The sequence below is a fragment of the Pomacea canaliculata genome, linkage group LG6, assembly GCF_003073045.1.
Source record: "Pomacea canaliculata isolate SZHN2017 linkage group LG6, ASM307304v1, whole genome shotgun sequence".
Taxonomy (NCBI): Eukaryota; Metazoa; Mollusca; class Gastropoda; order Architaenioglossa; family Ampullariidae; genus Pomacea; species Pomacea canaliculata.
Window position 1 is genome coordinate 26,267,017 of NC_037595.1, and position 27,563 is coordinate 26,294,579.

Here is a 27,563-nt window from a genome sequence, read left to right on the forward strand (position 1 = left end):
CCGGCGCTGGATGAAGACTGTCCAGAAAAGACAGAAAAACGCGCCAAGGACCCCGCGCGCGCGAAAGAAGAAAAAGGTGAAGAAAAGGGGGAGAAAAATCAAAGGGAGGGGTTTGAAGTCCGGTCCCGAAAAGAAGAGACCTGTGAAGGCCCTGCGAGCAACTGATGCACGACGCGAGTCAGGGTTCTTGAGCTCGCGAGACAGATAGGGTTACACAAGGGCTGCGTGTGCTGTCCCTTGATTCTCCTCATCCACGCGAACACACCCACGGACAGGCCAGCACAGTACGGGGAGCACAACAACGACAACAACTCAATCGCCGACAACAACTGATGGCTTCCTAACCACAGGGTGTGGACAAGACTTACAGGTAAGAAAGACTTGAATTCTCAGTCGTGTGGCGGTAAGGAGGCGTTGGGAGGATGCGCATGCGTGAGCCTGTGTGTGTAAGGAGGTTGGTGAATCCTGAGCAAATCTTCATTCCTAGCGTCTTTGTAAACATCATCAGGGTTCAAAGTTCAATGATTTGATGCCACTGAGTGTAGGTGACAGTGTTCAACAGGTACAATAGTAGTAGTGCTTCATGTGTTTGTACAAGGGACTCCACAAGAATAACATGAAGTAAAAGTAAAGTGGAGGTTGGTCATTGATGTCTGAAACCCTGGAGGACAGGTCACGTGGCATGTAGAGTTATCTTACAAATGTCAAGTGTCTCACCTGTGCTGTGTTAAGCTCTACCTGCTGGTGACTATTCACTACAGTAAAGGGACAATTAATTCGCGAAATCGTTGCTTGCTGGCAGGATCAAGCCTGACATTTCACTGCAATAGCGGTGTAACCTCTTCACCTGGAACATCAACGTCTACAATGCCATTACCGACTACTAAGATGTCGACATGGAAGGAAATATCTTCGATTGTGTATGAGGAAGAGACATCCACAGTTTGGTCCTCACCCATCGTTACAATAACAACATTGCGACAAATACCCAAACGGCTAACAACCCCAGGCGCCACCACCCCGGGTGGCGTGACTTCCCTTCAGACGTCAGACATCACCCTGGTGGTGACACAAGACAGCGGGGACACAGGTGTAGATGGTTTGTTTGTATGATACTTCCATCCCATGAGATTTATATTTTTAATGATAATATCAAGAGCCTGGATATGTGTGTGCGCGCGTGATTTTTTGGGTGTGTGTGTGTCGTGCGTGCAGTTCATGGTCAGTTATTGTGAAAGTAAACATTGACCTCTTCCACGGTCTTCACTCTCCATTATAACCTGTCTTTTTGTCATCAGCGTCCACCCGTTACATTATCGCCGGCGTGTGTGTTGGCGTCGTCGTGCTCATCGCTGCAGTTGTCGGCCTTGTTTTCTTCATCAGGTAAAGTGCTGTCTGGTGTTACAAGCTACGATTTTTTTTTAAATTAGAAAACGAATTAAAACATAAATTTGTGTTCGCGTTAAAAAGATATTTAAACAATTTTGTGAATCTCAGATACCTAACCCCAAACCCTAACCCTAAATCTACCTCAACGAAACACTCAGGTGTAGAAGAGGATGAATAATGACAGCATTCTGTTAGTTTCTGTTGTTTTACTGTTTTTGTTGGGTTTTTTCCCCTGCTACAGAAGGTCTAAGACGATCTACGACTCTCTCGGACCCAGGGTGCCCCACTCACCAGGTGTTCAGACAGGAGATGCTGACCACCTGTACGATGTGTTGCAGCCTGCGGGAATGTCCAGCCTCCAGCATTCAGCAACAGCAGGAGAAGATAACCCGGGACTCCACGGCAGCCAACAGTTGAACGTCCAGGATCCAAACGATCGAGAGGAAGAAGCTGTTGTCCCGACAAGCCACACACAGGCATACGAAAATGTCAGTATGAGTCTGTTGACGGAGGCAGGAAGTGAACCTTGTCAGACTGATCCCCAGTCCATCAACGGTCCACCTCTGACGGAGCAAGGAAAGATAACTGTGTGTAACCGACTGTCGTGACACCAACAGAAAGATGGACTTCATTCCTAACTTGAAGACTGCTAAAGATGGCGATTGTCACCTGGTTTACCGACACTCACACGCAGTCACTTAATTTTATTGGACTTTATTTACTTTGTCAGGATTATAAACTCTTATTTGTTTATAAATAAAAACATTTCAACCAAGTAAATATGGTTAAGTCGATGGTTTCTCATTTTTAACGGTTAATGCAACTGGACATTTCAAATTTTTTCACTTAATGACTACCTATGTCAAAAATTGTTCTGAATTTTTCATTGATTATAGGTTTGCACACAACAGAAAAATAAAGTATTTTATACAAGACAATGTAAACAATTCTCTTGAAAAACCTTTTCATCAAGAAACATATTCCTGGGTTATCGGGAAAAAACTTCCTTTGTTGCCGTTTCTAATTATCTTTTTTTATCTTCATTAGTCTGTCTGTCTGTCTGTCTGTCTGTCTGTCTGTCTGTCTGTCTGTCTGTCTGTCTGTCTGTCTGTCTGTCTGTCTGTCTGTCTGTCTGGGTGCACCTTATCCGCCTGGGTGTATCCCCACTCAGTACGGTGAGAGTACCGCCAGAGTGGCCGAGTGACCACAAGACATCGGCCCACGGTCAGAGTGTATGTTGCCATACTCCAGACTCAAACCAATCACAGTGCACAGCTATGCTAGGTTATGTCCAATGTGGCGACTCGCTTTGTGGCCTTTTGCCATTCAGTCGATGCTGCATAGACCTTGTCATTTTTATTTTGCATAGTCGTGTTCATGTTTTATTGTAATTTTGTGTAGGTGGAGACGTGGTAAACACAAATTTTCTAAATAAAAATTCATCGATACTTAAACGTTGAAGTCGAACTTCCGGTTGCACATTCACGATATCGGGATTGTTTATATTTCTCCTCTCTCTTGTCATAGGAAATCGCTATTATAGGCATCATATATATATAATAAGTCGAGAAAATAGATCTTAATAAAATCACGTCTACCCCCCCCCCCATAAAAAAAAAAAAAAAAACAACAACCAAAACAAATGCACGGTTCATAACAACATTGCGTCGTCTGCTGTAAACTGAGGCAGCGAACGATATATATTATATCTGCTTAAATGTTCTTTCAAAGGACCTTTCGAAACGTGTTTAATCATAAGTGCAATTATTTTCTCTGTCAGTTGTAATTCAATAGTATACATAAATTAAGAAAATAGATCTGAATGAAATTACTTAAATACTTGGGTCAGTAACTATGGAATAAAAAATGCGTGGGTCACACAGAAATAGTACAGAATAATTACTTCAGGCGTTTTCTTATGCTATTTATTGAGTCCTATTGGGATTATCTTATTTTAACGCAATTTTTTAAATATCAGCTTGAATTCACTAGCATACCATAATACATTAGAATTATTGCGTTGTGGCGCAGATAAAACTTTTTAATCTGCTGTACAACAAGGGCTGTAACTCTTAGGAGACTTTTTATGGCGCCAGTATTTTATTTATATATATACTATTTGGAAGGCGAATAAAATGGAAGCGAAGAAAGCAAATGTACGTAAATATAAACTGTTTTGAAAAAACTGCTAGGGCAGTTAGGGGTTCTAAAAGTCAACACATGTAAGCCACATAAATCAGGTTTGAGGGACTGCAATGATGGTCGAGACAATTTAATCCATCTAATATAATAAGTAAACCTTACATAACCAAATCTGGCCACTTGTACGGCTCCAAGAGGGTATATGGTTCATTCGTAATTAGTGAGCTATCAGACAGTTACATTAGCTTTGCAAGATCTCTACAATGAGGAAGTCAGTGTTGTCAAAACAAGATAACCTGGACACCAACTGTCAATTCAGATAGCAGTGCTGACAGAATCACATTGTGAAGGTGTATAATTCCTTTGGTAATGGCCTTATCTGCCATAGGCTTCAATATTAATAGGACTGTATAAACAACCAAAACAAAGAGAAATAGCCATTAATTTACATAAAATCCTTGCCTTTGTAATTTTTTTCAGAAGCAAAACCCAAGAGCAATGAATATATTTTGGGGTCATCTAGTAATGGTTGTTAGAAGGCAATCATTCTGCAAGCTGATGATGATGCATACAGACTTAAACTGTGCATCACATTTTCATGCAGTTCTTTTATATGTAGCACACATTCTCACTGATAAAAATTCAGCATACTTTCGCAATTCCAACAGGTAGAAACAGCCTCAAATATGACAAATAAAAATACACAAATGACCAGTAATTATACCACTTAATGGGATCATCTAGCACCAAGTCAGCAGGAAACCTGATTGTACCATTTTTTTCTTAATATATTCTAAGTACATACGTAATAGATATATATTCCACATTTTCATCATAAATTGCCCTGCTCCTCTTAAATTCACCTTTTGTGCAAGGACTGTCAGGGAAATAAAGCTACTAATGTTGTCGTATACATAACAGAATGTCTGAAAATGACAACACCATAACTGTACATATAATCATGCAATATTGAATGTCATTGTATTGTTTACCAGTAAGTTGAAATCTCAAACTCAATTGGGGTATTGATTTTGTGCAACCACCCACTGTTAACGTGCATGTAACCAGTAGTATATGGTGTTGATATTGACCAGATGGCCTCCCAAAAATTAAATAAAATTATTATTATCACACACACAGAGTACAGCAATAATTGAAAACAATACCAGAAACCTGATGTTTAAAAATTACATTTTTCTTCAAAGCTGGTCATTCTGAAAGGTTCCATGGCAAGTAATTATACACAGTCATGCCTTAACAATTGTTTGGACACAACTAAAGTGACAGGCAACTTCTTATGTAATCCTTTACCATTCCTAGTAACAAAAAGGATCTGCTTGTGTCTACATGTGTCAAAATTATCTCATATGTAAACATTTTGATATCACTTTCAAGGATGTTATAATTTTATAACTGCATGCTTTAAATACATTCTTAAATCTTTTAGAAGAAGATTAAGTATGCTGATAGCCATACAATATTTGAACTGTTATGACAATGGGATCATGCAGATAATACTAACAAACTGACAATCTCTTAAAAAATGCACACAAATGATTTTATTTTCAAATGAAGCGAGTAATCCTGATTAAGTATAGTTGCAAGTAGGTGCTTTAATCATCTCTGCTACTTGTGTTCAATGATACATGCATTATTCTCAACTGCACTTATTATTCTCAACTGTTTTTACTTAGAGTGGGAAACAGAATATGAAATTAAGGATGTTTTAATGCTGCCCTTAGATGCTGCTCTGTACACACTTAACTTGTAGACTGTTGTGATACTGATTAATGCATAAAACATTAACAGAGTAATCAGCGCTACAGAAAAAAATAAAAATGCAGTTAACTTGATACAATATGTGACTTATTTTATTGAAGAGATTACCTGAGATTCACTGGATGTTTGCACTTTTATGCTCTATTAAGGTGGCAAAAACAATGGGCAACTGTGATACTCGCCCCCAACAATGAAAAAAGGACATTTACAGTTGATAAAACCCCTTTTTCCAAAGATATATCATTGCTTCTATTAGTAATAAAAGAGTATCTTTAAGAAGAAATGTATTTTGAGGCAATTCTTGTAACTTATCTGAGTCATGCAGCTACGTGAACATGTTTTCACTTGTTTTTAGACAGGAAAACTGCCTTATCTGGTTACACTGAAAACTGCCATGGATAAAATATTATGCATAGATGCATAATATTATTATGAAGGCATTTGTACCAAACAATATCCAGTTTATCAGAACTTTTCTTAAGATATTCAACAGTAATAATGAAGGTGAAATTGCACAGATTAACATAACTCTGTATTCACTGTGGTAATGTCAGAGCTTTGGGTATTGGACATTTTTCCAGGAGTGACCATCCTTTAGCTGCACCGAAGAAGAACAAAACTCTTTTCTGTTAGACTTAGCTAAATTGGAAAGCTCAAGGCCTGCTTCTACCATCAAGGCCATCCTAGTACCCTAGTGTATTATAGATAGTACCTATAGTAAGTTATATATATATGAAACACCCTACGAACAATAAAATTAAAAGTCAGTTTTTTCCAAAGGCGGTCCAAACAATAAAAGCAAAAGTGAAAGGCAGCAAATGTCCTGTGGAATCATTAATATACACAATTCTGAGATGAGAGTCAGTGGGATTTCATACTAAAGAGACTTTTTTAATTCTAGTGAAATAAGAAACTATATATATTTATCATATGTAATTTCAAGACTTTGTGTGTTTTCTTATTTGACTTAATGCACTTACCATCCTATCCCTAAGGTCAAATTTCACTATAACTAGATGCTAAGACACATCTAAGTGTGCTTATTTTTACAAGCACAAACTCATATGAGACATTGCTAGTTCCCTCTGACTTTCTTCTATGTATAGGGGTATGTAGGGCACCCGCTTATGGCAAGTGCATTGGTGCACTGTAAAATTCTTTCTTCCTATATGTTTTTTCGTGTGCACTCTCTTTCTCGCACAGTCTTTTTTCTTCTGCAATCGAGGCGCATCTTCCAAGTTGTGCAGTTTCCACTTATTTAGCAGTGATATTAAGCGCTGTACGACGGCTCCAGGAGTGCGGTACTCCTAACACTGAGTTAGGTCTTTCCTGCATGATGCACTTCAGGACCACCACATCTTTGTGTTCATCGGAGGGAGCCCACTACTTAACCAATGCTTTGCGACGAGATCGGTCTGATGTCCGGTAACAACACCAAATTACAGGATCTGACCTACAAGCTCACTACCACCGCGAACGCTTATGAGAAGCAAAGCAGCACGGACAAGAGCAAAGTCATGGTGAACACCACTGGGTCTGGTAGTATAGAGTGAAGATCCACATGAACGGAGTTTAACTAAAGAAGGCTCAGACCTAGACGCGATTAATTCCAGTGATGATAGCTGTGCGCCGGGCATTCGGCTCACGATCGGAGTAACGATGGCCAGGCTCACCAATTTATACGCAGCAGAAATCAGATTTGGCACCATATTTAAGCTATGAAAGTCCCTAGTTGTCTCTATTGCGATGTATGGCGTGCACATTTCTCATCGAATCCTTTCGACGGATCCAGGCGTTCAAAATAAAGTGCTTTAGGGGACTCCTCCGAATCTCCGACAGAGAACACAACAAATGAATTAGTCCGTTGCGCAGTCACCACAAACCACTTTTCACCACCATCAAATGATGGAAGCTGACATGGTTGATTCTTGGCATGACATTGCCAAAGACGCTCGTACAATGTATGCAGATGGCAGTCATCGTCGAGAAAAACCAAAGAATCGCTTGGCGACCGCGAATGAGTTAATTTTGATGTCCACCCACGGGATCGGAAGCGTTGGGAGACTTCGCCGCTGATACGTCTCATTGTATACCCGACGAGAGGAACTGGTAGGTCTCCTACGAGTGGGCTTGCTTGCTCCAAGTTGGGCAAGTTCCAATGAATCGAATGATGATGTTGATGATTAAGAGAACCAGTCCGAGTACTGACAGACGTCCTGTCATCAATTGAGCATAAGACCAACATATAAGACTATCCTAATTGTGGTTGCCACCAAGATGGACCACTAGGCCTGGTTTGCAGTTAGGGTTTTGAAAACAAGTAAATCACCGTTGTAAGTGTGCAGATAGCTTGGTCTGAATAGTCATTATGCAACATGAGACTAAGACGCGTGCCTCATTTTCAACACTTTTCGTGGTAACCCAATAATCTTTTCTCAGCACAACAAAGCGATGTCAACCGGTCTGGTTCGGCGGTGTTACCGGTACGACGTCACACTTTGATATCGTCCGTCAGGGTACCATGGACGGTGGTCAAAACTGATCGGGTAGGGTAGACCGAAAAATACTGGCTGGGTATAACAGACTTGCCATACCATGCAAAACTGACATGCAGCTGATCAAGGCAGACCTCAGAAATGAGCCTGGTGAGTCGATGCATCTATATCCATATGTCCACCCTCCCTCGACAACCTGTTCTGGAGGAGAAGCTTGACAGGGCGCCATTTGATACCAGTGAAGGGATGAATAAATTAAATGCTAAAAAGTAGACTGCAAAGCCAAAGATCATTGTCGCGCTGACCATCCGTCTCCGGACCTTAACTCTCATGGACCTGTTCTGATACTTTTTTTCTCATAGTCCTGATTTCATCCACCTATGCGTTGTGTGCATACGTGCATGATGGTGACTTTGTGAGGCACTAGACTGTGTCTTACATGATACTTTGTTACATCCATTACGGTTTTAACTGGAGCTCACGTATCACTGTGGGCTAACTATTTTTTTTCTGACAGCAGTGGAGCGACTCTAGTGTGGTTTGAACATGTAATCCATAACAATACTGACGAGTTTATCTTCCTTCAAGGTATTTTCGAATACAGTCGACGATTATGCATGAAAAAAAGAGGAATAACGTGCTGACGAATGTACAAGAATGGACTGGCCACACTGACAGAACTTTGCTCGCGATCACTGCCACTTAACACAAACCTAATTAAGTGGCGAGGCTTAAGCTTCTTAGCAGTGGGATGTATATCCAGCACCACTTGCCATGAGCTGCCATCAGGCAAGCGATAGACGAGATTGATCATGATGTGAATAGGAGGCTTCGTGCGTGTCTTACATATTTGTTGTGACAATTCGACGTATAAATCGGAACAAAATGCACGTGTCATAAAACGTCAGCCCTCATGACAAATTTAAATGTAATGTTAGCCGTTGCACCTATCCAGCACGTGTACGACGGTCAAAAACTTGTATATATTAGGCAAGCGATAGATAGGTAAGAGTGATGCAACGAGCTGTGACAGTATAAGGTGACCAGACGTCCCGCATTAGGCGGGACAGTCCCGCTTTTGTCCTCGTGTCTCGCCTGCTCATTGGGCGGGACGCCCAATTAATGTCCCGCTTTCTGGCTTTCTGGCAAGTCCATCAAATGTCCCATTTGTGCCCAGTCAGTTCTGGATACTTCGGTTGAAATACAAAAGAAGGCTAAATATACTTATACAAGGCTTGCCTACAGCTCTGTTGCAACATATTTTTATCACACCTTAAGATATATATATATGTGTGATGTAACCATTCAGTACTTTCATCTGTCTTCTCCAAAATAAAAAAAAGCAGCTAGAATAGGAAATAATAATTATCATCATTTAATTTCAGTATAATTATTTTCATACAGCTAACCCCATGAAGAAAATAAATACTGTGTCACAGACAATACCAATAACATACAAATCAATGTCAGTTTATTTGTCTACGGCAATGTACTACACTAAATTAACCTACTCAGTGATGATTTGGTGACAGATTTTGGTATTGCTTGGCAGTGATTATTGATGAAGTCCCTGAAACTGTCATTTGTATTAAACACACTGAACCTTGCATACTGCAGCCCTAGTTCACATTTTGTGTATGTCCAAAGTTGGTATCCATTGAGATGACAGACCGTTTAGGTTTCCTCCATAAATATATGTGCAAATAAAAGCTTAAATTGCAATCTTGATAGAATAATAATAACGGTATCAATAAAGTACCATTTCTTGTTACATGCATGCATTCATGATGCACACTTATAGAAACTCATAAACACATGCCCCCACATACCTAAACACACACACATGGGAGGAGAAAAGATAAGTTTCAATAGGTGAAGGCAGTCAGTTTAGGATTCTAGCAAATATATATTGACAGAAGTCTGGTTAGAAGAATGCAAAGCCAGAGAGAGAATAAATGAGAAGAAGACAGCCTGTAGATGTGAACTGATTTGAAAATCAGTTCCTGTGGCATTGAAGATACTATTGGAAATTATCTCGTGGTTTAAACAGTCATATGTTATATTTTAATTTTTAATGGGTTCATGCTCCTCATGCTGAATGATTATGAGTTTATTGTGTTCTGAAGAATGTAAAGACCCTTGAGGTTCCAGAACTCTTTTAGGTAAATCACACTTGAATCTTATCCAACTTTCCATTGTCTTTGATAACACCAATAGTACCATAATGAATTATCCTTTTTTCTTCTACTTCTACACATTGTTGATTGCAGAGACAAATCTGCCAACTGAAAAAAGTACCTCTAACCAATAACTGTTGACCCTACAATTCAATGAAAAATCATCGAAATAGCTGTAGTTGTCCAATTTTTCATTTGGTCTGATAAGTGCTTATAAAATACTTTGCAAACTACATTACGAACAGCATTTCGCAAATGAAAAATATATATTTAGAATGTCTACAGACTCTTAGAATATGCTGTAGATCTCAGTGACAGTGACAGAAAGCAGCTGGATCCAATCACAAAATTGAGCAGACAATAGAATGCAGATGATGTGAAAATCCTTTTGCTTCAGAAAATTAGTCCCCCAGTCTCCCTTTGTTGCTGTTAGTATCAACATGAACTAAGAGTTTCTGCCAAACACAAACTTCACCTTATCAGGTTTGCCAACCATACTCAGAAAGACAATGCAGTGGTATCTCAGCACTTTAACTGCTCAGAAATAAAATATTTTGGTCCTTGATAAATACCTATGATAAAATTCTGTTTTGGTGCTCAACCACTTGCTTGGCACTCAACCATGCTTAACTATGGTGCTTAAAAAGCATCCCTTTGTGTGCATTGATTTAAAGCAATAAGCATATTCCCTGGTGTTCATGATATTGTGCTTTTTGAAAATTATATATATATATACATACAAACAACACATATACATATAGTCATTATATATGGACTACAAAACATTATTAAGTGTTAAATGTGAAAAATAGGAAAACATTAAGAATAACTGTTAAATAAAAAAGAACAGTGAAAAGTATAAGAATTATATACATGTTTTTAAAAAAATAGCCATTAGTATGGCTATCGACAATATCAACAGCACTAAAACAAAGCTATTAAGGCAGATGATATTGCAAAAATAGTAAACGATACAAAAAAAAGTATTCAGTTTTATATTTATAATACTGTAGGGATCAAATTGCATGTTTGAAGAAAACATTTAATAGGTCTGTCTTGTATATATGCCATACTATACATTGTTATGAGAAATGCGACAGCTATGCTATTGTAGCCAAAACATATTCAATGCATTTATATTATTTCTGAGTGTGGGTGTTGGGTGGGGCCTGGGTGCTAGGCAATCGGATATGACCATCCCTAGGGTGACAATTGTTGTGGAGTGTCGAAGCATCACTGTATTTTAAACGAATAAGACATATATATAGTAATAATATAAGCAGCATATGCCTCTCTCCTAAAATATGGATAGACGTGACAAAACAATTACTGCATCTACTCACCAAACTGAATAGATAACAGAGTGCAGGAAATTTTCCAAGATTAAAATTCATGCCCATATTTATCACATATTTTAAAAATGTAAATCATGTAGTATTTAAAGTTTTAACTGTGTGAGAAAATTGGTGAACGAATAGTGTGTTAATGTTATTAGAAGACATTCAAAGCATTTACAGTATTTCCTATACTTGGGAGGTTGGGGTGGGGGGGGGGGTACAGGCAATTGAACAATCCCTAGTATCAATTGCTAGTGAATTCAAGCTGACGGAGAAACAATTGCGTTAAAATAAGATAATCCCAATAGGACTCAATAAATAACATAAGAAAACGCCTGAAGTAATTATTCTGTACTATTTCTGTGTGACCCACGCATTTTTTATTCCATATAGTTACTGACCCAAGTATTTAAGTAATTTCATTCAGATCTATTTTCTTAATTTATGTATACTAATGAATTACAGCTGACAGAGAAAATAATTGCACTTATGATTAAACACATTTCGAAAGGTCCTTTGAAAGAGCATTTAAGCAGATATAATATCTATCGTTCGCTGCCTCAGTTTACAGCAGACGACGCAATGTTGTTATGAACCCTGCATTTGTTTTGGTTGTTGTTTTTTTTTTTTTTGGGGGGGGGATGGTAGACGTGCTTTTATTATTTTATTAAGATATATTTTCTCTACTTATTATATATATGATGCCTATAATAGCGAATTCCTATGACAAGAGAGAGGAGAAATATAAACATGAAATCCCGATATCGTGAATGTGAAACCGGAAGTTCGACTTCAACGTTTAAGTATCGATGAATTTTTATTTAGAAAATTTGTGTTTACCACGTCTCCACCTACACAAAATTACAATAAAACATGAATACGACTATGTCAAACAAAAATGACAAGGTCTATGCAGCATCGACTGAATGGCAAAAGGCCACAAAGCGAGTCGCCACATTGGACATAACCTAGCATAGCTGTGCACTGTGATTGGTTTGAGTCTGGAGTATGGCAACATACACTCTGACCGTGGGCCGATGTCTTGTGGTCACTCGGCCACTCTGGCGGTACTCTCACCGTACTGAGTGGGGATACACCCAGGCGGATAAGGTGCTGTCTGTCTGTCTGTCTGTCTGTCTGTCTGTCTGTCTGTCTGTCCTTCGAAAGTATGAATTGTTATTGTTTTTCCTCTTGTGTGCCTCATGACTCGGAGGATTCAGTCGCTATTAGGTGTCCCCTCCCCAAGCCCCCTCTTCCTCCTCGGTGCTTCTGCCCAAAAAAAAGAAGAACAAACAATAATTCCTACCTCAACTACAAGTGAAAGTGTGAAGCTTTACTCCCATGCTGTGAGTTTGTTTACAACAGTTCTCTCCCCTACATCTACTTATTTACTTTCACCGATTACACAATATTGTAATGTTTGATACAAACTACAGTGTTGAGTGACAGCTGGAGGGCAGACTGACTTTGTATGAGTTCTGTGATACACGAAAATACAAAATCCCGATGAAAAAAATTAAAAGCTGAGAGTTTGCTACAGGTAAAGTCAGTCTTTGTGAAACTCCAGGATTTGTGAAAACAGCGAGAAACAGACTTTTAGAATTTCATAATAAATATCAACCGTCGGGGAAGTAAGTGTGATCATGGCCATACAACCAAACACCAGTGTGGAGAGGAGATTCCACAGACCACCTTCAACTCTATCTAACACAAACCCCAAACAGGCTTGCCAGATGTTTGTCAACAAAGAAGTGTAAGCCAATGTACCTGTGTGGACCACATTTCAATACACGGAGACTTGTATAAACTGTTTAACGGGAGCCGTGTACCTGCTGACTGTCAGCTCAACAAACTTTTATTCAAAGTTTCCCTCCTTCCTAGTTCTCCGAGACAAAAATAGCGACTACATGATAGGAATTGAATACACTTGTACTGAGGGGAACCACAGGAGACTATGGACCCTACAGCAGACAGATATTTGTTGTTAGCAACTACAGGTGACATGTTGACACCTGTTTGACCAAAAGTATTCGGTTCCATACCTATGAGAACTGGGACCAAGATACCGGCCTGTCGTCTTCGTTTGGCACAGCGGTGTGGTACTTTGATAATATCAGGTAATATCTTCTCTTCCTCCATGTCCTTTCTTTTCTCGTTCTCTGACCATCTCTCTACATGTGTGTTTACATTCAGTAGAAACTGTTCACAACGGTGATGTAGTCGTGTAGTAGATAAGAACTAAAGTGTAGAGAACTCAAAGAAGTGATGACCTGCCAAAACAACAAACTTATAAACAGATGCCAGAGAATGTATTTACTAAAGTTCTCTCTGTATTATTTGGGAAACAGCCTAGTGGTGAGAGCATCGGTGTCTGGAGTCCTGAGGCGTCCAATACTGGTCGGTTCGATACCCGTGTGGCCCAGCCTTTTTTACCCCAGCTACTCTAGAATGAATCGAAGTAACTGAGTCAGTAAAGGGTTTGAAAAGACAAAGCAGTGAGAGAGAGAGAAGACGAGAGGACACATAAAACTCGGAAAAGAAAAGCATGGTCTCACTACAGAGAAATTCTTAGCCTCATGTGAAATATTTTAAAGGCTGAGTATTTTTCGTAAGTGTCTAAAGTTGAAGGTTCTACACGCTTTGTCAGTGTTCAAAATTAGTTCTGTCTGGTTTATATATGATGTTGATCACGTGATGTATAATGTTTTCAGCCATTACTATTACACAAAAGCACCTTCATATTCTCAGGCTGTTGGGCTGCAATAATAATAATCATCGTCATCATCAGGACGTACAGACGCCAATACAAAATAAACTTGTTTAAAAATCACTCATCTTCTCTGAAGAATTATATTTTGGTCTTTTTCTTTTTTTATATATTTGGCAGATTTATCATCAACACTGCATACAGCAGAAAGTTATACATAATGAAACAGAAAGATAACGAATAATTCAGACTTCACAGTGGAATCCAGTTTTGGGATCGATGTGATCCCTTGTGTCACATCTACATCACAACAGACGGACCTAACTTTCACATTACAAACAACGGCGATAAAAAGACTCGAATTTCGTTTTTGTTTGAGTTTTCAATAAATTAATGAGAGAATCTGTTGTTCTGTTAATAGTCTTTTGTTAGTTCTTTGCTACTGGCGATGTTAAGATTATTTTTAATATAAGAGACAGCTTTAATATCTTTAACACATTTCACTTCATTTCTAAAAATGAAAATAAGATGAGGAGTTGTACAAAATATTGTGTAAAAGCTTCGACTGACAGTTACAGACTATTTAGTAATTTATCAAGAATTAATACATTGTATTCCTTTTTCCTTTACCAGCAGGTATTCTTCCGTTGTTGCTACAAATGTCGGTTGAAGAGTAAACCGTCTTCCAACTTCTCATCTACCATGACTCTGGGGTCTTCAGTCAACATCCTTCACTGGTTTGTTGTTGTTGTCGTGTGGCAGACTGGACCATGGGGTACCGTTCACATCTCAGGTGATTTGTCTCTGTTTTTGACAAAAAGTCTTTATGTGTGAGAGAGAAAGAGAAAGAGTTCCTTGTTCATTTTGACTACAGTCCAGGAGTTCATTTTCTATAACAGCAGGGAAATCTTTTATCAGTATCTGTTTCAGATTTCAGTATATTTTTTTCAGACATGGGTGTGACTGATCTATGTATGTTGAATAAACGATAATGACAGGAAAGGAGTTAGAAACGACATTTATTTTAAAATTGTGTGAACTGTGTGGCCTGATTGCTAGAAATATTTTTGTTCTTAGGAGTACAAGTGACCAAGATATGCATACAGACATAAGTTGTTTGATTGATTTCCAGATTTTTATTGCTGTTTTCTTGTTATGATTATGTCGATGACGGTGATGAACAACGACGACGACGACGACGATGACGATGATGATGACGATGACGATGATGATGATGATGATGATGATCAACAGAAGGTATGTTCTTCACCTTCATCTCCTCTCAATGTGTACCGGCGAACACGCAAATAGACCAATGCACCAGCTATTGTGGAGACCGGTGGGTTCATGTCTTCAGTAAAAAGTTTCAAGTCGGATGTCCTCCTACAAACTTCAGCTACACCATACAGACAAATACTTCCGACTCTCTCACAGTCTCGTGTCCTGCTCGTCAACAGTCATCAGACTTGTGTTCTAATTGCCTCGAAAACATAACGCCCCCGGACACTTACTCTGGAAACGACACATTTGTCACAGTGAATGGCGAATGTATCTTCGGTATGTGCTGGTTATTTACCTTTTTTAATAAAGACTACTATGACGACAATGACGATCGACGATGGTTATAGAATATGCAGAGCAGATATTTAAAAGTGAACCATGAGAACACACGCAACAGCAAACCGATGTCACCACAGCAAACCTGAACAAAGTGCATGAATGGTTTATGAACGGTATTTCTGAAAGAAATGGACTTCCAGGTTGAAAGACTTTGAACGTAGTGACGGTTAGAAGAAAAAGGGGCAGACAATTCCAAACAGCGGTTACAAAAAAGGGAAAGGCGTGTCTGCCGAAGTGCTCTCATCTGGTATTGGGTACCGAGAAGAGGTCAGATCGAGAGACCGACTCGGGTGGCAGGCGTCAGCAGGTCAGACAGATCAAAGGCGATCAAATAAGTGAACTGCCAACACCCTGAGCAACTTCCGGTTTCATTATTATGAAAGAGAATCGGCTGTAAGAAGAATTTTTTCTTAGTTATGACTGTATTTTGAGAAAACAATATAGGCAATAGTATGAATAAAAGATTTTCGCTTGGCGACATTTGAACGAAACCAAGGAATTCTTTTGAGATCGGAAAATGGAAACTTTTCAATGGCATAAATGACAAAAAATATTATCGAGTTTATTTATAGAGAATAGACTTTGCACATATCAAATATCAAGTAAAACAATTTATTCATCAGAAAGAGAGTATTCGGTTAGATAGTACCAGTCTGTGCTGCAGATATTTGCATTTATAAATATTTCACGAAGCAAAAGAAAAACTTTAGTATGTAGCGAACACAGCTCCAGACGATTCTCCGTCGTTGTTCTGTATAATTCACCGTCACTGGGATTTCCAATAATTAAAAATGAATGATTTGCATTGACCTGTACAAGAAGGACAGCCTGGCATTGTGCAGTTACTATCTGGCATTTCCACAAACAAATACCACTGTAGCTCTGTGGACATTGTGGAAAGAAAACCCGGTAAAGGGGGACACCTCAGTCAGCCAGATGCGCATCGGAAGTAAACCGTCCCCACGCGAGAGTCAGTGGTAAACCTATTATTGTCCTTGGACAGACATCCTGGAGCGAGACCATGAGACATCTGTGACATAGTTTATTTTTTACATAGTGGCGATCTTCTAATCATCGGCATCCAAGGGGAGCTCGCAGAGAGAGTGTAGTGGGGTCTGCTTTCCCCTACAGAAGATAGTACTAGCTACTGAACGTGACTAAACCGGAAGCTTTGTATACAACAGCCTCGTTTTAGTAGTTAACTGGGAAAAAATCGTCTGCGAGCAGCCCAGTAATACAAGTTCGTGCTATGCCTGTTAGACGAAGGGAGAGAACTCCAAAAATATTCCATGTACTCACAAACATTTTCTTGACAACTTGTCCTACGACTGTCAATGTTTTCAGAGTCTTCCATCCGTAACCTGTGTGCTGACCTGCCGGACACAACAACTGACCAGCTGTCCCTCGCCTCACCCTCGCTGTTCCTTTATCCTGATCCATCTCCACACACCAGGTGTCGCTGTGAAGTTCACGCTGAGTATCCTGCTCAAGTGGAAATACTCTTTGCAGACATCAGTACATCGATGTTCACCATCACTTGTGGACAGCAGATTCTCAGTGATGTCAACTTCACGACTAATGTCGCAAACACTGTCATGTCACTTCCTGTCGGCAGCACTGACTGTGTCATTGACGTTGACCAACGTGGTGCAAATAGAACTGATGGCCTTCCTTCCCACAGTGTGTGGGCAAATTTTACAGGTAAGAAGTCTTCATTTCTCAGTCGTATTTTCTGTGTGGTGATAAGAAGGCGTTGGGAGAAAGCATTGTTTGTGCGCATGCGTGTGCAGGTGTGTGTAGGAAGGTTGGTGAGTCCTGAACAAAGCTTCATTCCCAGCGTCGTTGTGAACATCATCAGGGTTCAAACTACAATGATTTGATGCTACTGAGTGTAGGTGACAGTGTTCAACAGGTACAATAGTAGTAGCTCTTCATGTTTGTACAAGGGACTCCACAAGAATAACATGAAGTAAAAGTAAAGTGGAGGTTGGTCATTGATGTCTGAAACTGCGGAGGACAGGTCACGTGGCATGTAGTTATCTTACAAATGTCAAGTGTCTCACCTGTGTTAAGCTTTACCTGCTGGTGACTATTAACTACAGTAAAGGGACAATTAATTCGCGAAATCGTTGCTTGCTGGCAGGATCCAGCCTGACATTTCGCTGCAATAGCTATATAGTCTCTTCACCTGGAACATCAACATCTACAACACCATCATCGACTACAAAGATGTCGACATCGCAGCAAGCATCTTCATCGCTCTCAACGATAACTGTGTCTGAGGCAGCGACATCCACAGTGTCGTCCTCACCCATCGTTACAGTAACAACATCGCGACAAACAAGCGAACCGCCAACAACCACAGGCGCCACCATCCCGGCTACCGGGACTTCCCTTCAGACTTCAGACACCTTGGTGGTGACACAAGACAGCGGGGACACAGGTACAGATGTTTGTTTGTAGTATGCCTCCATGTGTGTGTGTGTGTGTTTGTGTGTTTGTGTCTCCTGCGCGCATGAGCAGTTATTGTGGAAGTAAACATTGACCTCTTCAACGGTCTTCACTCTCCATTATAACCTGTCTTTTTTGTCATCAGCGTCCACCCGTTACATAATCGCCGGCGTGTGTGTTGGCGTCGTCCTGCTCATCGCTGCAGTCGTTGTAACTGTTTTTTTCATCAGGTAAAGTGCTGTCTGGTGTTAAGAGCTACAAATTTATTTAAGTTTAGAAAACTAATTAAAAAATAAACTTTTGTTCGTGATAGTTACTGAATTGTGTGATTCTCAGATACCTTGGATGTGAGAATTAAACCTACGTCAACGAACAGTCAAACAGAAACACTCAGGTGTAGAAGAGGACAAATAATGACAGTATTCCGTTAGTTTCTGTTGTGTGCACCAGAGTTTCTGTTGTTTTACTGTTTTGTTTTTGTTGTTGTTGTTATTGTTGTTGTTTTTCCCTGCTACAGAAGGTTTAAGACGATCTACGACTCTCTCGGACCCAGGGTGCCCCACTCACCAGGTGTTCAGACAGGAGATGCTGACCCCCTGTACGATGTTCTGCAGCCTGTGGGAATGTCCAGCTTCGAGCATTCAGCAACAGCAGGAGAAGATAACCAAAGAGTCCACAGCAGCCAACAGCTGAACGTCCAGGATCCAAACGGTGGAGATGAAGTAGCTGTTGTCCCGACAAACCACACCCACGTGTACGAGAATATCGGTATGACTCTGTGGACGGAGTTGGGGAGTGAACCTTGTCAGACTGATCCCCAGTCCACCATCGGTCCACCAACGGTCCACCTCTGACGGAGCAAGGAAAGATAACTGTTTGTAACCGACAGTCATGACAACAACAGAAAGATGGACTTCATTCCTAACTTGAAGACTGCTAAAGATGTTGATTGTCACCTGGTTTACCGACACTCACACTCAGTCACTTAATTTTAGTGGACTTTCATTACTTTATCAGGAATATTAATTCTTATTTGTTTATTAAAAAAACATTTCAACCAAGTAAATATGGTTAAGCCGATGGTTTCTCATTTTTCACGGTTAATTTAACTAGTCATTTCAAATTTTTTCACTGAAAGACTAGTTTTGTCAAAAATTGATCTGAATTTTTCCTTTGATTATATGTTTGTACACAACAGAAAAATAAACTATTTTATACAAGACAATGTAAACAATTCTCTTGAAAAACCTTTTAATCAAGAAACCATATTCCTGGGTTATCGGGAAAAAACTTTCCTTAGTTTTGAATTATCTTCTTCTACCTTCATGAATCTGTCTGTCTGTCTGTCTGTCTGTCTGTCTGTCTGTCTGTCTGTCTGTCTGTCTGTCTGTCTGTCTGTCTGTCTGTCTGTCTGTCTGTCTCTCTGTCCTTTGAAAGTATGAATTTTTATTGTTTTTTTTCCTCCTGTGTGCCTCATGATCTTTGAAGAAGCAGTCGCTGTGTGTTGTCCCCTCCCCAAGCCCCCTCTTCCCTCCACGGTACCAGTCATGCTTCTGCCCTACAAAAGAAAAACAAACAATAATTTCTTCCTATAACTACCTGTGAAAGTGTGAAGCTTTACTTCCATGCTGTGAGTTTGTTTACAACAGTTGTCTCCCCTACATCTACTTAAACACATACTTTCACCGATGACACAATATTGTAATGTTTGATACAAACTACAGTGTTGTGTGACAGTTGGAGGGCAGACTGACTTTGTATGAGTTCTGTGATACACGAAAATACAAAATCCCGATGAAAAAAAATTAAAAGTTGAGAGTTTGCTACAGGTAAAGTCAGTCTTTGTGAAACTCCAGGATTTGTGAAAACAGCGAGAAACAGACTTTTAGAATTTCACAATAAATATCAACCGCCGGGGAAGTAAGTGTGATCATGGCCATACAACCAAACACCAGTGTGGAGAGAAGATCCCACACACCACCTTCAACTGTATCTAACACAAACCCAAAACAGGTTTTACCAGATGTTTGTCAAGAAGGACGTGTAAACACTGTAAACACTGTGCTACCTGTGTGCAGCTCACCTCAGTACACGGAGACTTGTATAAACTGTTTGACGGGAGCTGTGTACCTGCTGACTGTCAACAACACATTTCTATTCAAAGTTTCCCTCCTTCCTAGTTTCCCGAGACAAAAATAGCGACTACATGATGGGACTTGAATACACTTGTAGTAGTGAGGGAAACCACAGGAGACTATGGACCGTACAGCTGACAGGTTGTGAGAGATGTTTGATGTTGTGAGCGACTACAGGTGACCTGTGACACCTGTCTGACAAAAATCATTCAGTTCTATAACTATGAGAATTGGGACTTCACGAGACTGGCCTTTGGTACTGTCAGGTAATAACTTATCCTCCTCCATCTCCTCTCTCAGCTCGTTCTCTGAACATCTCTCTACATGTGTGTTTACATTCAGTGGAAACTGTTCATAACGGCGGTGTAGTCGTGTAGTAGATAATAACTAGGAGTGTAGAGAAATCACAAAAGTAATGACCTGTCAAAACAACAGATTCCTGAGAATGTATTTACTAAACTTCTCTCTGAATTATTTGGGAAACAGCCTAGTGGCGAGAGCATCGGTGTCTGGAGTCCTGAGACGCCCAGGACTGGTCGGTTCGATACCCGCGTGGCGCAGAGTTTTGAACCCCAGCTGCCCTAGAATAGGTGGAAGTAACTGAGTCCGTAAAGGGTTTGGAAAGGCAAAGCAGTGATGGAGAGAAGAGGAAAGGACACACAAAGCTCTCCGCGAGAAAGGCATGGTCTCTTGCGCCTCACGACAGAAAAATTAGGGGACGACTTCTGTTTCTTAGTCCTCTGTCAAATATTTTAAAGGCGAATATTTTTGGTAAGTGTCTAAAGCTGAATGTTCTGCACGCTTTGTAGTTCTGTCTGGTTTATGTATGTTGAACACGTGCGTAGTGTTTTCAGCCATTACTATTATACAATATAACCTTCATGTGCTTAGGATGTTGAGGCTGCAACTGTCATCATCATCATCATCGGCATCGTCATCGTCATCATCAGAAGGTAGAGGCGTCAATACAAAATAAACTTGTTTAAAAATCACTTATAGTCTCTAGAGAATTTTATTTTGGTCTTTAGCTTTTTAATATATTTTGCAGATTTATCATCAGTACTGCATCGAGCAGAAAGTTATACATAATGAAACATAAATATAACGAAAGTCAGACATCAAAGTGAAATCCAGTGTCGGCATCTTCTGTTCTCGCTACAAACGTCCGTTGAGGAGTAAACCCTCTTTCGAACTGTCACCTACCATGACTCTGGGATCTTCAGTCAACATCCTTCACTGGTTTGTTGTTGTTGTCGTGTGGCAGACTGGACCATGGGGTACCTTTCACGTCTCAGGTGATTTGTTTCTGTTTTTTTCTTTATGTGCGTGTGTGTGTGAGAGAGAGAGATTCTCTGTTTATTTTGACTCGCTACAGTCCAGGAGTTCATTTTCTATAACAGCAGTGAAATCTTTTATCAGTCACTGTTTCAGATTTCAGTATATTTTTTCAGACATGGGTGTGACTGATCTATGTATTTCCTGTAGATGATAATCACAGGGAAGGATTTAGAAACGACATTTATTTTAAAATTGTGTGAACTTTGTGGCCTGATTGCTAGAAATACTTTTGTTTTTAGGAGTACAAGTGACGAAGACATGCATACAGACATAAGTTGTTTGATTCATTTACAGATTTTTATTGTTGTTTTCTTGTTATGATTATGTCGATGACGGCGATGAACGACGCCAATGCCGACCAATGATTAGGTTTCATCACCACCGCCACTCATTGTAAACCGCCGAACACGCAGTCCTACCTTTGCACCAGCCAGTGTGTAGACCAGTGGGTTCACGTCGTCAGTAAAAAGATTCAAGTCGGGTGTGACCAAACAAACAACTTACAGACAAACACTTCACAGTCTCTCACTGTCACGTGTGCTGGTCGCCAACAGTCATCAGACATGTGTTCATACGGCTGCTTAGAGCACGTGACTTACTCTGGAAGCTACACAACAGTCACACTGGAGAGCGAATGTATCGACGGTATGTGTTGGTTATTTACCTTCTTTAAAAACCACTATGACGACGATGACAATGTCAATGATGATGACGACAACGATGATAGAATATGTAGAGCAGATATGTAAAAGTTAACCAGAAGAACAAACGCAACAGCAAACGGATGACACCATAGCAAACCTGAACAATGTGCATGAGTGGAAGAGTTGGGTGGTTTATGAAGGGTGTTTCTGACAGAAAGGGTCTCCCAGGATAAAAAAACTTCGAACGCAGTGACGGTTAGAAGAGAAAGGGGCAGATAATTCCAAACAGTGGTTACAGAGAAAAGAAAGAAGTGTCTGCCAAGGGATTTTTCGAGATCGGAAAAAGGGAAATTTTTCAATGGCATAGACGACAAAAATGTTATCTAGTTTATTTATAGAGAATAGACTGCACATATTAAAAAAAAAACTCCAGTAAAACAACTTATTCATCAGAAAGAAAGGGCTCTGTTTGACAGTTCCAGTCTGTGGTGCAGACATTCACATTTGTAAGAAACAAAAGAAAAACTTTAGTATGTAGCGAACTCAGCTGCAGATGATTCTCCATCGTTATTCTGTGTAATTTACTGTCACTGGAATTTCCAAAATTGAAAATAATTATTAGCGTTGACCTGTAGAAGCAGGACAGCCTGGAATTGTGCAGTTGCTATCTGAAATTTCCACAAACAAATACCACTGTACCTCTGCTGACACTGTGGAAAGAAATCCGGTAAAGGCTAGGAGACACCTCAGTCAGGCAAAGGTGCGTCGGAAGTAAACCCTCCGCACGCGAGAGTCAGTGGTCCACCTATTATCGTTCTTAGACAGATATCCTGGAGCGAGACCATGAGACATCTGTGACAGTTTATTTTTTACATAGTGGCGATCTTCTAGTCATTGGCATCCACGAGAGGTCGCAGATGGAGTGTAGCGGGGTCTGCTTTCCCCTCCAGAAGATAGTACCAGCTAAACAATCAACGAGACTAAACCGGAAGCTTTGTATACACCAGCCTCGTTTCAGTAGTTAACTTGAAAAAAATCGTCTGTGAGTAGCTCAGTAATACAAGTTCGTGCTCAGCCTGTTAGACGAAGGGAGACAACTCCAAAAATATTGCATGTACTCACAAACATTATCTTGACAACTTGTCATTATACGAGTGTCAATGTTTTCAGAGTCTTCCATCAGTAACCTGTGTGGTGAACTGTCTGACACACCGACTAACCTGCTGTACCTCGCCTCACCCTCGCTGTTCCTTGCCCCTGGTCCACCTCCACTCACCAGGTGTCGCTGTGAAATACACGCTCAGCCTCTTCATCAAGTGGAAATACTCTTTGCAGACATCAGTTCATCGATGTTCACCATCACTTGTGGACAGCAGATTCTCAGTGATGGCAACTTCACGACTAATGTCACAAACACTGTCATGTCACTACCTGATGGCAGCACTGACTGTGTCATTGAGGTTGACCAACGTGGTGCAGAGACAACACACAGGGTGTGGACAAACTTTACAGGTAAGTAAAACTTGAATTCTCTGTCGTATTCTCTACAGCTTGTGTGGCGGTTATGAGGCGTTGGGAGGAAGTATGTTTGTGCGCATGCGTGTGCCTGTGTGTAGCGAGGCTGGTGAGTCCTGAACAAAGTTTGATTCCTATTGTAAACATCATAAGGGTTCATAGTAAGACTACAATGATTTTGATACCACTGAATGTGACAGTGTTCAACAGGTGTAATAATCACATCGTTTTATTGGTGTTAAGTGGTTAATTTTCTCTTCCTGTTTGTGTACAAATAACCACCACTCCATAAAAATAACATGAAGTAAAAATAAAGCGAATGAAGTTATTGAAGTGGAGAAGGTTGGTCATTGATGTCTGAAACCGAGGAGAAAAGGTCACGTGGCATGTAGTTATCTTACAAATGTCACGGAGTCTCACCTGTGTTGTGTTACCTGTTGTTGACTATTAACTACAATAAAGGGACAATTAATTCGCGATCTCGTTGCTTGCTGGCAGGATCCAGCCTGACATTTCGCTGCAATAGCTTTTCACCTGGAACATCAACATCTACAACACCATCGACTACAAGGATGGCGACATCGCAGCAAACATCTTCATTGATCTCAACGACGACTGTGTCTGAGGCAGCGACATCGACAGTGTCGTCCTCACCCATCGTTACAGTAACAACATCGCGACAAACAAGCGAACTGCCAACAACCACAGGCGCCACCACCCCGGGTGGAATGACTTCCCTTCAGACGTTAGGCACCCTGGTGGTGACACAAGACAGCGAGGACACAGGTGTAGATGGTTTATTTGTTTTATACTTCCATTCCTTGAGATTTATATTCTTAATGATAATAGCAAGAACAGGAATGTGTGTGTGTGTGTATATATATATATACAGTTCATAAACAGTTATTGTGGAAGTAAACATTTACCTCTTTAACGGTCTTCAGTCTCCATTATAAACCTTTTTGTCATCAGCGTCCACCCGTTACATAATCGCCGGCGTGTGTGTTGGCGTCGTCGTGCTCATCGCTGCAGTCGTCGGCCTTGTTTTCTTCATCAGGTAACGTGCTGTCTGGTGTTACAAGCTACGAATTTTTTTTAAAGTTAAGAAAACGAATTGAAAAATAAATTTTTGTTCCTGATATTTACACAACTTTGTGAATTTCAGATCTCTTGGACACGAGAACTAAAACCTACCTCAACGAACTGTCAAACAGAAACACGCAGGTGTAGAAGAGGATGAATAATGACAGTATTCCGTTAGTTTCTGTTGTTTTACTGTTTCTTCTTGTTGTTTTCCCTGCTACAGAAGGTCTAAGACGATCTACGACTCTCTCGGACCCAGGGTGCCCCACTCACCAGGTGTTCAGACAGGAGATGCTGACCACCTGTACGATGTGTTGCAGCCTGTGGGAATGTCCAGCCTCCAGCATTCAGCAACAGCAGGAGAAGATAACCAGAGAGTCCACAGCAGCCAACAGTTGAATGTCCAGGATCCAAACGGTCGAGATGAAGAAGCTGCTCACCCGAAAAGCCGCACCCCTGTATACCAAAATATCGGTATGACTCTGTGGACGGAGGCAGGGAGTGAACCTTGTCAGACTGATCCCCAGTCCAACAACGGTCCACCAACGGTCCACCTCTGACGGAGCAAAGAAAGATAACTGTTTGTAACCGACAGTCATGACAACAACAGAAAGATGGACTTCATTCCTAACTTGAAGACTGCTAAAGATGGCGATTGTCACCTGGTTTACCGACACTCACACGCAGTCACTTTATTTTATTGGACTTTGATTACTTTGTCAGGAATATCAATTCTTATTTGTTTATTAAAAAACTTTTCAACCAATTAAATATGGTCCAGTCGATGATTTCTTTTTTTAGGGTTATTTTAAATGGACATTTCAATTTTCATCTTTCACGGAAAGGTTTTACATATCATCGCTCATTCACTCGCTCACTTGTTTGCTCTTCTGCGCTAGAAGAGATAATTATTGCCAACAATTATTATTATTATTCGGTTTTCTGAGGTAATTATGTGTGTGATCAAATAATTTTGTTACATAATGTAAAAAAAAAAGGATGACTATTTAAATGGTCACTGCAACAATGTTAATGTTCTTCCTGAAAACTGTAGGTGAGACACAGCTTACTCATTCTTACAATTACAGTCACACGCAGAGTTTGAAGATTTGTAAAATTATAAATAAATGACAGTGGAACGACATTTTGTTGAACAGTTTTGAATTTTCATAAATGCTCGACGAGGCCAAACGACGGTTTCATTGCCAGGAATACATTTTAGGTTTGAAATTATCAAAATGTGCAACTCCTTTTAAAAAAAGAATTACTCCAAGGAAGCAGATATTGTGACTAGGAGAAGCCTGTGAGCCGCGGCTTGTCACCTCGGCCTTTGTACATCTACTTGGCATTTGGGTGTTGTTTTCTCTCTATCAGCTGGACCGTTTTCATTCATCCTTAATTTAGTATTTCACCACTCCATGAACACTAATCACTCTCGTGCCTTTTGTCAAAAGTTTAGACATTGTTTTCTTTTTTTCCTTTTTTTGTTTTTTGTTTTTTGTTGTTGTTGTCTGTTTGGCCAAGAGTGTTGATGCAAAAAAAATTATTTTTAACTACAAAAGTTCCAATTTTAAATAATCATTATGTTAAAATTAAAATAATACAAGTTATGTAAGTTGCAAAGTCTTTCAGTGGATTAGTAGCAACAACCTCTACCGACAGGACGCCAGATATGACTCCACTTCATGATTTGAGAAATCTGTTTGACCAGACGTTTAAACAAAGAAAGTAATAATAAATGAGATTGAGGTATGTCACAAACCTGCTGCGCTATATTTTTTATTGTTTTTTTTTTTTGAGCTAGGAAGGAGACAGGGAAAAAGTAACTGGAAGGGGGAGGTTGAAAGACAGCAATTACTGTCTGAGTGCGCGCCACACAGGGATGGCCGGCCGGGCTTTGTTTTTTTGTTGTTGTTTTTTTTTAATCAACTGGTGTTGATAGGTTGTTTTGTTCGAAGAACAAAGGAAAGAGTGTTTGAGTGTTTGGGATGTTGTTGTGTGAGTTTTTCCTTGACGGGGGCGGGGAGAAGTAACAGTCTCCTCGGTGTCATCAGTGTGTCCGGACGTTTTGTTTGCAACAAGTCTTGAACCGACTTGGTGTTGTAGTCCTGACCGGACTGTGCACATCCTGACCAGATTTGTGTTATTTAACAAGTCCTGAACAGAATTGGAAGTTAGCCTTGACTGGACTGTGCACATCCTGACCAGATTTGTATCTTGGAGGTGAGTGTGTATCTTTGTTGATTGTTCGGTGAGCGTGTGTTTAATGTTTGAAGAATGTTAGTTAAGTTTTGAACTTGCCATTTAGCTAAAGACTTTTTTTCTCCAGGTTTTTGTGGGTTTTTTTTTTCTCACTTTTGTTGTTTGATCTTCGCTTATTCATCGTATCCGCCTCGGGCTCACCAACCAGAGCTGAATTAGAAATAACTTCAGGAAGAGCATCGGTGTCAGTGGAAACTTTGTGTTACTTTCAAGTGGACATATTTGTGTTACCTAGAAGTGGAAACTTGGTGTTATATTCAAGTGGACATATTTGTGTTACATAGAAGTGGAAACTTTGTGTTACTTTCAAGTGGACATATTTGTGTTACCTAGAAGTGGAAACTTGGTGTTATATTCAAGTGGACATATTTGTGTTACTTAGAAGTGGAAACTTTGTGTTATATTCAAGTGGACATATTTGTGTTACCTAGAAGTGGAAACTTGGTGTTATATTCAAGTGGAGACTTGGTGTCATTTTCTGTTTTTTTA

At 40.1% G+C, this 27,563-nt stretch overlaps 3 protein-coding genes across 8 annotated transcripts; all 3 read left to right on the forward strand.

Moving 5' to 3' along the window:
- The first annotated feature begins 208 nt into the window (after window positions 1-208).
- On the forward strand, window positions 209-2,194 carry LOC112566323. 3 transcript variants are annotated; one of them, XM_025242431.1, is made up of 4 exons: window positions 209-370; window positions 803-1,099; window positions 1,299-1,383; window positions 1,631-2,194. In XM_025242431.1, exons 2-4 carry the CDS (start codon window positions 868-870, stop codon window positions 1,995-1,997), a joined length of 684 nt encoding a protein of 227 aa, XP_025098216.1. In that variant the 5' UTR covers window positions 209-370; window positions 803-867; the 3' UTR covers window positions 1,998-2,194. The 3 variants fall into 3 exon arrangements, with proteins under 3 accessions (XP_025098216.1, XP_025098219.1, XP_025098217.1); XM_025242434.1 differs by having other exon boundaries at window positions 803-1,090; XM_025242432.1 differs by lacking the exon at window positions 209-370 and having other exon boundaries at window positions 700-1,099.
- Window positions 2,195-13,321: 11,127 nt separating this feature from the next.
- On the forward strand, window positions 13,322-19,299 carry LOC112566317 (cell wall protein DAN4-like). 3 transcript variants are annotated; one of them, XM_025242419.1, is made up of 7 exons: window positions 13,322-13,436; window positions 14,660-14,819; window positions 15,281-15,583; window positions 16,991-17,347; window positions 17,790-18,089; window positions 18,243-18,327; window positions 18,615-19,299. In XM_025242419.1, the coding sequence occupies exons 2-7, from the start codon at window positions 14,729-14,731 to the stop codon at window positions 18,949-18,951; spliced, it is 1,473 nt and encodes a 490-aa protein (XP_025098204.1). In that variant the 5' UTR covers window positions 13,322-13,436; window positions 14,660-14,728; the 3' UTR covers window positions 18,952-19,299. The 3 variants fall into 3 exon arrangements, with proteins under 3 accessions (XP_025098204.1, XP_025098206.1, XP_025098205.1); XM_025242421.1 differs by having other exon boundaries at window positions 15,338-15,583; XM_025242420.1 differs by having other exon boundaries at window positions 14,663-14,819.
- A 740-nt stretch (window positions 19,300-20,039) lies between these two features.
- LOC112566318 (cell wall integrity and stress response component 2-like) lies at window positions 20,040-26,264 on the forward strand. 2 transcript variants are annotated; one of them, XM_025242422.1, is made up of 8 exons: window positions 20,040-20,498; window positions 20,719-21,003; window positions 21,281-21,527; window positions 21,940-22,215; window positions 23,385-23,726; window positions 24,228-24,515; window positions 24,702-24,786; window positions 25,036-26,264. In XM_025242422.1, the coding sequence occupies exons 3-8, from the start codon at window positions 21,437-21,439 to the stop codon at window positions 25,370-25,372; spliced, it is 1,419 nt and encodes a 472-aa protein (XP_025098207.1). In that variant the 5' UTR covers window positions 20,040-20,498; window positions 20,719-21,003; window positions 21,281-21,436; the 3' UTR covers window positions 25,373-26,264. The 2 variants fall into 2 exon arrangements, with proteins under 2 accessions (XP_025098207.1, XP_025098208.1); XM_025242423.1 differs by lacking the exon at window positions 20,719-21,003.
- Window positions 26,265-27,563: the final 1,299 nt, after the last annotated feature.

Bases quoted from the DNA above. Each gene is read 5' to 3' on its own strand.
- LOC112566317 (XM_025242419.1), top strand. From the start codon at position 14,729: ATGACTCTGGGGTCTTCAGTCAACATCCTTCACTGGTTTGTTGTTGTT. The intron at 15,584-16,990 runs GTATGTGCTGGT...CAATGTTTTCAG, and splicing joins GAATGGCGAATGTATCTTCG to AGTCTTCCATCCGTAACCTG. The intron at 17,348-17,789 runs GTAAGAAGTCTT...GCTTGCTGGCAG, and splicing joins TGTGTGGGCAAATTTTACAG to GATCCAGCCTGACATTTCGC.
- LOC112566323 (XM_025242431.1), top strand. From the start codon at position 868: ATGCCATTACCGACTACTAAGATGTCGACATGGAAGGAAATATCTTCG. The intron at 1,100-1,298 runs GTTTGTTTGTAT...TTTTGTCATCAG, and splicing joins CGGGGACACAGGTGTAGATG to CGTCCACCCGTTACATTATC. The intron at 1,384-1,630 runs GTAAAGTGCTGT...CCCCTGCTACAG, and splicing joins GGCCTTGTTTTCTTCATCAG to AAGGTCTAAGACGATCTACG.
- LOC112566318 (XM_025242422.1), top strand. From the start codon at position 21,437: ATGACTCTGGGATCTTCAGTCAACATCCTTCACTGGTTTGTTGTTGTT. The intron at 23,727-24,227 runs GTAAGTAAAACT...GCTTGCTGGCAG, and splicing joins GGTGTGGACAAACTTTACAG to GATCCAGCCTGACATTTCGC. The intron at 24,516-24,701 runs GTGTAGATGGTT...TTTTGTCATCAG, and splicing joins ACAAGACAGCGAGGACACAG to CGTCCACCCGTTACATAATC.